Genomic DNA, 10,152 nt, shown 5'->3' on the forward strand with positions numbered 1-10,152 from the left:
CTTGTGAACATATCTATAAAATACCAACAAAATGTAAACCCAATTAAATTCCTTTTACGCCAGAGTAGTGATAACCCCCTCTGAAGATGCACCATTAAGCACATGACAGCACTCAGATATTCCTGTATTTTGCTTTTTTTCATATTTGTAATGGAACATTTCATCCTGATTTCTTACCATATATATATATATATATATATATATATATATATATATATATATATATATATATATATATATATATATATATATATATATATATATATATATGCATGATTGTTGTGTCCATGTGTCTGTTTGTGTGCTTGCATATTGGTGAATGTGGTATATACGTATTCAAACACACACACACACACACACACACATTTATAATATATAATATATATATATATATATATATATATATATATATATATATATATATATATATATATATATATAAATATATATATACATATATATATATGAACTAAGCAGTGTTGTGACATGCAAGAAAATTCCGATTAAAACCAACATTGAGAAACTTATAGTGAGTGAACTGTTTATCTAGATTTCTGTTCAGAGACAGTCTTAAAGCAGATGATTCAGTAGTCTCAGAAACAAGACTGAAATATATGATTCTCAATTTTAGTTACCTTTAAAACTTTGATTTCAATTGTTTATATATATATATATATATATACATATATATATATATATATATATATATATATATATATATATATATATATATATATATATATATATATATATATTGTGTAAAATAAAAAAAATGATGAAATATTTTAAGTCGTCCATTATCGCTCAATTTTGAAACAGAGTTTACAATATATGTAATGAGTAAAAAAAATGGAAGATCCAATGAAATATACATAGCAGATCTTGAGGCTTGCTCTGCCTCCTGGGTCACTCTTCTAGCCCCCCATTACTAATGAGGGGGTGAAGCAACTCTCCCCGGGTGTAGGAGGCCCCGGGGTGAGGAAATAGATGTTCTGTTTCATAGTTCAGAATGAGGACATGGGTGATACAATTTTCAAATTCATAAATTTGAACAACAAAAAAAATCTTGGGTTCCTGCACAGCGCATCCCTTGGCACTTGTACACGTAAATCACTCGCTAGCTGCAGTTGCCATCAGGCGTTGGAGGTTGCCATGCTGCTCAAGCACAGCAGAGTCTTACATGGCAACAAGGACGTTACATAAACATTGCGATTCTCAATCACTGATTCACTTATATGCACACTGACAACTTCTGGCTAATCTTTATAAATGAACTTTTTGAAACTAATATTTTTTTCCACATTATTGCCTTTATTTACAAAAAAGATTCATTTTCGTTTGTGAAACTTGCACAAGAGCTGAGAGAACTCAAGGTGACTGCTGGCTATAGCAGTCTCCAGCACAGATAAGAAAGCACTGGGGGCGACTTTTTGTTTTCTCTCTGCATCACAGCTTGTACTCCACCGTCGCTCCGGGTGTCGCTGTGGGCGTGCAGCCACACCCGGGGCGTCCGTGGGTGTGGTAGACTGTGGGTGTGGGCGGAATGTGTGCGGGCCAATCCCTCGCGTGAGGTGTTGAGGACTAGGGAAGGATTGTTGGAGGGTGAGGGAGGACCAAGGAAAGGTGAAGGAGTTCTGAGGGAGGTGAGGCAGAACTAGGGAAGGGTGAAAGAGTATTGAAGGAGGTGCAGGAATTCTGAAATAGTACAAAGGGCAAGGCTGGTGGATCAGAGTGCCAGGGGTGAATAAGGGGAACGCTGAGGGCCTTAAAAAAAGATGGTCTTAAAAATAGACCTAATCAAGGGCTAAAAGCTGTGCTAGGTGGATCTAGGTAGTGGGGCAGGCGAAAGGCTATACACTAGCTGCTGGGAATATGATATGGACAAGATGCAGCTAAAACTCTATGGGCCAGAGGGCGTGGCTAACAGCACTCGTAAGGTAAGGATGACTGGAAGGAGTGCATAGGCGTGCAGATAGTCTCAGACCAGTCCTAAACGAAGTAGGTCTGTCCTGGAGGTGGAGGCTGCTCGTTGGGGGGCGGGTGGAAGATCCAGCTGCGGGTGAGGTAGTCGGGGGCATCTCGACGGAATAGGGGGGACGTGGAGGGTCGAGAACCACCCCCTCCCGTCCCTCTTCCATTCAGCGAAGGGTTCTCGCTGGTCAGGGTGTTGGGTTGGGCCAGCGAGGTGAGGGTACTAGTGGGGATTAGTGAGGTCCTAACCTCTCCACACTCACTCACACTCATGTAAGTGTGGTCAGTGATGCCAGGGGAACATTGAGGCGGCGACCCCGCATTTCTCGCCTCATTGTTAGGAGCTGGGGACGGAGGTTTGTTAGGGCTGTTCAGCCAGGGAGGCGCACCAAGATCTGGCCCCCCTCTGGACGCCCATGTTGCCTCGGATACGTTGTTACCCACGGCTGTTTCCCAGTATGGGTTTACAGTGAGAGACTTGCTTGGAGTGTGTCCCAAGGGCTTTGTTTCTGGGAGAGGCCAAGATGGACCATTTTGTTGCTCAGAAGCCACTAACGGCCGACTTGCTGCTTTTCCTCCAAGTGTTGCAGAGATTCCTGGCCGTAACCGTGACCGTAGTGATGGCATTGCACGTCGTAGCTTCTCCCAGAATCTTGGATCTCGTGGGTGAAGAGTAGTGCCTGCTGTGCGAACGATAGCAGCTAGTTCAGGGTCAAGTTCTGATCTTGGCACGTCTTCTAGCATGACTATGAGAATGCTTCGGTGCCGGAGACCCCGTAATGCATCAACGTGGGCGCTCTTGAAATCATAGCGGCACCACTCTGCATCCACCAGCCCCCTGGAAACAACAACCACAACGCGTCTGCTACAGGAAATACTTTCAGCAATGGCTCTGCCTGCCACAGGGGCTGAGGGAGCAGTACAGTCACGATGAGCCACACACAGCCGATACCCAAGTGCCTCCAGTTCAGGAGCCATAAGACCACACACCCATGTAGAGTCTTTGGCACTGTGAGTGACAAATGCATCAAAGAGTTTTTCTCGCTCTTCTACATAAGCAGAAGACTTTTCAAACAGTCGCTTTCCGTAGCGGCTAACTGCCCAAAGTCTGAGGCGTCTGCGGTAAGCTACAACCATTACAGCTGCAGCCAGTAATAAGATCAGCAACACAGCTGTTATAAGCATCAGCATAACATAGTCGTGAATAATGAGATTATTGATTCTTGTGGTGGCCACATAGTGGTCACACCTCACAGGCGTATCAGAGAGCACTGCAGGACCTATGGCTCCAGTGCTGTTGTGGTGGCAACGTATAAGACTTGCATTGGTTGCTTTGATGCGGTTTGCTTCCAGCCAAGCCCTGAGATTTGCTAAGTAACTACACTCACAGCTCCAAGGGTTATGATAAAGACTTACTTCTAATAGAAAAGGGTTAAGTGCGAGGTTCCACACAGGGAAGGTTGTCAGGAGGTTGTTATCCATACGCAGGAGTTCGATTGCCCGGAGAGGAGAGAAAGATATATTACTAAGGTGTCGGAGATAGTTGTTCTGTAAGTACAACTCCCGGAGGCCATGCAAGTCCACGAACTCAAAACCCTGCAGAGATTCCAGTCTGTTGTTATCGAGTCGCAACACCTGCAAGTTCTTGAGTCCGTTGAAAGTACGATTTTGAATGACGGTAATTTCAGAGTGGTTGAGGTGAAGAACTCGCAAGTTTTTCCGTCCAATTAGAGCATGGGATGTTAGGGCACCCATTGAATTACCATCCATAAAAGCTTCTGTGACATCCATGGGCACTCCAGAAGGCATGTGAGTCCAACCACCACCACAGTCGACCACATTATGCGTCCACGTATGGTCATTATAACAGGTGCAATTTCTAGGGCAGGTCTGCTCACAATCACATGCATCAAAGTCACAGCAATGGCAAAGTGTGAAGCAGTGACGGCGGTAAGTGCAGAGAAACTGGTGTGGCTGAACGGTGATCAAGGGCACAACAACTTCTTGCCACAATCCAGGTAAGCGGCACTCGACAGCTCCTACATCCCCTAAGTGTGGTAAAATGGAACCCCCACTAACAGGAACCCCTAGGCCGGCACCAGCAGCCCTGAGGAGCCAGTCTGTGGCACAATTGCACTCGAGAGGGTTGTGTGAGATCAACAGGAGCGGAGGAGGTGCATGTCTCTGAGAAAGCCTCAGTGATGCTTCCTCTAAAATTGCCACCATATTGTCTCGTAAATCTATTAAAGAGACACTCATTTTGTCTAAAAATGTGTTAGTGGCTACATACGAAATAACATTGTGTTGAAGATGTAGCTCTTCTATGCCATCTGGAACAACTGCTGCATTTATTTCAGATATGTTGTTGTTAGTAGCATACAGAACCCTAAGTCCGAGAGTCTTCTGAACTTCATAATAATTTTCCAGTTTGCTTAACTGGTTGTGACTCAGATCAATCCACTCAAGGTTCTTTGGGATTAGAGCATAATCAAACCAAGTTATGCTATTGTGAGAGACGTTCAGCCATGTCAGATTCTGCAACAGAGTCACCAAGCCATTGATATCTCCCAAGAAATTGTGGTGGAGGTCAAGACCTGTAAGTCTGGGTGTGGCATCCAGTGCTCCGTACTCAATGTCGGCCAGGGCGTTATGGGAAAGGTCAAGGTAGTTGAGTGATGGAACTTCAGCCAATGAGACTCTACTCACGTTATTTATGACGTTGTGGGCAATCCGAAGTTCCTGAAGGTGTATAAGACCGTGCAAAATTCCCTCCTCAAGGTAAGGTATTTGATTATAGCTCAGATCAAGTGTTCTTAAAAGTGGAGCTCGTGCCACTGCCTCTGGCAGGCCAAGCAACACATTGTGAGCGAGACTAAGATGATGCAGAGATGAGCAGTTGTCCAAAGCTTCTTTGTGCACGGTTCCCAGTTTATTGTGGTCAAGAGACAAGTGGGTCAAGACAGCCAGACCTAGTAGGGATCGGCCAGACATTGTTGTCAACTGATTGTGCGACAAATCCAAGGTGTGTAAGTTAGCTAGTCCACCGAAGGTAGCATCAGAGAGGTGATTTAACTGATTGTACGCCAGCTGCAATACCTGCAATGAGTACAAATCCTTGAAGGTATCCGGACCTAGTTGAACCAGTAAGTTGTGCGACAGGTCCAGAACCATCAGACGAATGAGTCCAGTGAAGGGCTCCACGTTGTTTGGGCCCAGACTTAACTGGTTGTAACTGAGGTCTAGCGTCTGCAGCTGGCCTAAATTGCTAAATGCAGCGGGAGGTAGGACACTTAAAGAGTTGTTTGCGAGGCAGAGTTCTGTCAGCTGCAGAAGATCTGTTAATGCAGACCGTGGCACAGCTACCAAGCGATTATGGGAGAGATCTAAGTGTTTGAGTGTGTTTAAACCGCCGAATGCCCAGTCAGAGAGGTGAGCCACCCGGTTGTGTCTCAGGGAGAGTGTCTGTATGGCCTTCGCACTAGTGAAGGCTCGCTCAGGCACCTCAGCAACCTGGTTGTGAGAAAGATCTAGGTGTTGTAGAGGCAACGAGCACTTAGGAAGCTGGTCACTCTCTTCTCCCTGCTTCTGCTGGGAGCCCAAGCCAAGATCCGGCAGATGATGTAGGCGGTTGTGCGTTAAATTAAGAGTCGTGAGTGACGGCAGGTGGCACAACACAGCTGGCGGCAGAGACCAGAGGGCATTATGGGCCAAGTCAAGAGCTTCTAGACGGCTGAGATCTGCTAGGGCGTCAGGATGGACTGCCAGGGCTGCTCCTGGCCAGTCCTGATGGTGTGCCCTTAACATGAAGCGTCGCAGGTGGGGGAGGCCAGCCATCACGTATGGGGGAAGCTCCGTTACTTTGCAGCCCAGGATCTGCAAATCCTCCAGCCTAGGGAACACTGTGAACATTCCCGTTGTAATCTCAGACTCAAAAACGACCTGCCTGGCACAATGCAGCGTAAGAACCGTCACGTGGGTGGCGTGAGCCAAAGCCGACAGCGACGTGTTGCCGCCGCCCTCCGTCAGTAGCGCCCGACTCAGCGTTCGCACGTGGCAGGTGGTGCGGACTTGCTCGCTGCCTCCAGCTGTCACCCCTGCGTTTTCCAGCTTCCACTCACACTCTGGTGGGCGGCCGCCAACGCCGCCCACCAGCACCAACAGTACCAGCAGCATGCTAGTGTGGGCGGCGGTGATGATGGGTGGCATAGGGACAAGTGTTGACAGGGATGAGCACTGCTGTTTCACGCTTCCATAATAGTTGTCCTGAAGGGCCCCACGGCCCGGCTGCCTCCCAACTCTGCCCGTCGTTGTCGGTTTTACACCATGTACTAAACACACGTGAGGGCGTGCAGGTGTGTAAAACACGTGGCAGGGGAGACGTGGGGCGCGTGTGCCGGTGAGCCGTGATCGATGGTGGGCAGTGGTAGTGGCAGCGGCGGCAGCAGCAGCAGCGGCAGTAAGACCCGCGAGGCAGCAGCGTCCCAAGCTCCCACACCTGCCTTTTAATGTCCGCTATTCCAAGCCGGTACCACACACACACACACCTGCCTTACTGACCACTACTGCAAGCCTCTACCATACACATCTGCCTTCTGGGCCGCCTCTGCAAGCCACTAGCATACACACATACACCTTGCTTTGATGCCTGCTTTTTCCCACCTGCCTCTCTTTCGGCACGTTCAAGCTTTCCTCACTGATAATGTTTTTCACTTCTTTCGTAATGGTGGTGGTGGTACTGTTAACAGTTGTGATGCTGTCAGCAGCAGTGGTGCTGCCAGCAGTAGTGGTGGTGAAGTCAGTAGTGATGAGATTCTCGGTACTGCAGTGTTGCTATTATAGTTGTGTTAGTGGGCAGTGTGGTGCTCTTGTGGATAATGTACTGTTGCCATGGCAAGATAAGGGTGCAGCTGTCGTTGCAAGGTAGTAGTAGGAGCGTTGTTGGCATGGCAAGGTAGCGGTGCTGCTGTGGGTAGTGTGATGCTGCTGTCGTAGCTAGGTGGTGCTCCTGTCGTGGCTAGGTGATTCTCCTGTTGTATGAAGGTGGTGACAGTGCTACTGCCGATACCGTAGCTTTGTATCGGTACCGTGGTGACGGTACAACACTGAAGGTACTGCAGTACTAACAGTACCGCTGGAAGAGTATTGAAAGCTGAGAGTTCGTGTACACACTAACACACTGGCGAGGCTAAATAGTGTTGCTTTACACACAGCCGTCTCTATAGATACACATAAGAGCGTTATAACACAGCCTTAGCTAGGCAGAAGCCTTACATTCACACGGTCGCTTCGGACTCCTGCTAGGTTTAATCTTTATTTTTAAAACTGGGGATATTTTGCTAGTTTTGAAGTTTCAGAATGAAATGATCGCCTTGAGGCTTTGCCTTTTAATATAAAAATTATTTTTATTGGCTTTCAAGAAACAGTGATTAAAATACCATCTTTCGCCGTAAATAGCTTGTTTCCGATTAGGTGCTTAACATATTTCAATCAACATTATCTTTCAAAACACAAGACAAACAAAATACGGGAAATCTTTGAAACACTGACAGCATTTAAGCTAACCATTCTCTTTTTTTTTAATCCGAAGTTCACCGTGTTTGATGCTTTTCCATCACCACTTTAATTTCCCCACAGGTACCCAAGCCATCTCCATGTTGTGCTGACGTAATCCAAGTGAGGCTGTATTAAGGTCTGTTAATGTCTGTTTCCGGTAATCCTAATCAGGTTTTGTCGTTCTCTCACGTCTGGTTTAATGTTACACTTTCCTCCCAGTCAACAATTTCACTTCTTTCATCCTTTCTGTCAGTTGCAACAGTTTATCACCACTTGGTTTGCAAAGGACTCTTAAAGAACAATAGTGGCATCGGAGGTTCGTTAGTTTTTTAGAGATAGCTGCTTCGTTAAGTTCAGAAGTCTAAAAGACTTCGCTAAATGCGGGTAGCTAAGGGAGGAGGCGCGAGAGACTAGGAAGCCGAGCGCTCCATCCCTCACCACAGCTCAGCTCTCACTGACTCGCTAGCTCCCAGCTCACAGAATATTTATTTACTACTGCCAGATGTCGCCAGGCGGTGCGTTGATCTTCACGTTTGTGAGCAGTGTGTGAATACTCTTCTCCTTCCACATCTCCAGCCAGGATGCGCTCTCCTCCCAGCAGTGACCAGGAAAACACAGCTACCGCGCATCATATCCCCAACAATCTGTACGAGGGATTAAATGTTTTTCGCTGGGATGTTCGGTAACTACAGACCAATTTCCAGAGTAGCAGCAGCTACCATCCCTCCGGCCGGTACGCAAAAAGCAACATGGGATTAGTAGAAGCCAGTCTGCATAACCTGCTAATTTTCCAACGCCTTAAATCAATGCCAACATGCGGTAACGAGGCTACCTCACTTGGGCTAAAGGTTAGTTGAACATTTTCCCTTCTACATCTGCGGGAGATGTGAATTGTAGACATAATACATACCAAGTACATCATGGCAGTCACTGCTAACGGTAAAAAATTATCTGCCGCCCCTACACTAACGACATGGTTTAGTGAAGCGATTTCCTCCGATAATTAAAGCCATCTGGCTCCTGCAATGCGTCAGAGTGAACCAGTGTTGTGGTATCCATCAAGTTTGGAAAACATTTCATTCGCTGCGTTTTCTTGGGGCCTCCAGTCAGCCCCACACTTGTTCTAACACTTAATATCAAAGAAGCAATTTCAGTTATAGTTATAAAATAAATAAATATATATATATATATATATATATATATATATATATATATATATATATATATATATATATATATATATTTCAAATTAATCACGTTGAGACGTTCCTAAGACTTTACTATTTTTACTCTTATTAATGGACGGTCTCGGCCACTGATTTGAAATTAATAAAAGATAAAAAATAAATGTAAAAACTTTGATTTAAAAGTTTGTTTTTAACAAAATACGATACGAGAAGTAACTTCCTGTATCTTGATAATTTGATAAATAACTTACAAGGCCGCATTACAAGGATCCCGGTGGAAATAAGCCAGTCTGATTATGTGGGTTTATTGAGTTATCCTGGGTTACTAATCCTAAGGGGTTATTAAACCCAACAAAATCATCTACATAAAGTAATAATACTGATGTGAAGTCATTTGTTTTTTATACAAGTGACTTCACAGGATAATATTATTATTATTCTATTAACGGGGAATCGCTAAACCTTTAGCGGGAAATAGAAAGGAGTCAGGTTCGATCCAAGAAGAGGAATGACAAGCCAGATTCATTGGGTCAAGCTTTCCACTCTCATTCTCAAATAATGTTATTCTGCCTCACAGAAACTTAATTACACTACCATCACCCTGGATGCCACCCATGCCACCCACGATACTCTGGGAACAGTGGTGGTCGAGGATGCCACCCACAACAGTAGGAAAACAAGATCAGCCGAGGATGCCACCGACATTATGAAGACATGGGCGGCCGAGGATGCCACCGACATTATGAAGACATGGGCGGCCGAGGATGCCACCGACATTATGAAGACATGGGCGGCCGAGGATGCCATCCACATTTTGAAAACATGGGCAGCCGAGGATGCCACCCACAACACGGTAAACAAGGGTGGCCGAGGAAGCCACCCACAACACTGTAAACAAGGGTGGCCGAGGATGCCACCCACAACACTGTAAACAAGGGTGGCCGAGGATGCCACCCACAATGTAAACAAGGGTGGCCGAGGATGCCACCCACAACACTGTAAACAAGGGTGGCCGAGGATGCCACCCACAACACTGTAAACAAGGGTGGCCGAGGATGCCACCCACAACACTGTAAACAAGGGTGGCCGAGAAAGCCACCCACAAGACTTTTTGAACAGGGACGGAAAATAAAAGGAGTCTTGTCCACTTATCTCTTCTCGTCCGGAATTCAACCCGGGTTCTTCGGTTGTGAGCGAAAAGTTTTACTACCGCAGAGCTGCAAACTGTCTTTGTTTATGGCGTTTGTCCTGACAACTTCATAGACGACGACAACGACGGCAACTAAAATTATTAATTATAATTATTCGCAATAGTAAATAATAACAATAGTAATATAGTACTGTGATTATAATAATAATAATAATAATAATAATAATAATAATAATAATAATAATAATAATAATAATGAAAATACTACTACTACTACTAAATAATTATAAT

General features: G+C 45.5%; 1 protein-coding gene across 1 annotated transcript; it reads right to left on the reverse strand.

Moving 5' to 3' along the window:
• Positions 1–740: 740 nt before the first annotated feature.
• LOC128698103 (toll-like receptor Tollo) lies at positions 741–7,974 on the reverse strand. The gene has a single exon (XM_053790213.2). It carries the CDS (start codon positions 6,175–6,177, stop codon positions 1,990–1,992), a length of 4,188 nt encoding a protein of 1,395 aa, XP_053646188.2. The 5' UTR covers positions 6,178–7,974; the 3' UTR covers positions 741–1,989.
• Positions 7,975–10,152: the final 2,178 nt, after the last annotated feature.

The sequence above is a fragment of the Cherax quadricarinatus genome, chromosome 58 (genome assembly GCF_038502225.1).
Source record: "Cherax quadricarinatus isolate ZL_2023a chromosome 58, ASM3850222v1, whole genome shotgun sequence".
Lineage (NCBI taxonomy): Eukaryota > Metazoa > Arthropoda > Malacostraca > Decapoda > Parastacidae > Cherax > Cherax quadricarinatus.

What these genes read in the sequence shown, in the direction of transcription:
- LOC128698103 (XM_053790213.2), bottom strand. Translation starts at nt 6,177, where the DNA reads ATGCCACCCATCATCACCGCCGCCCACACTAGCATGCTGCTGGTACTG.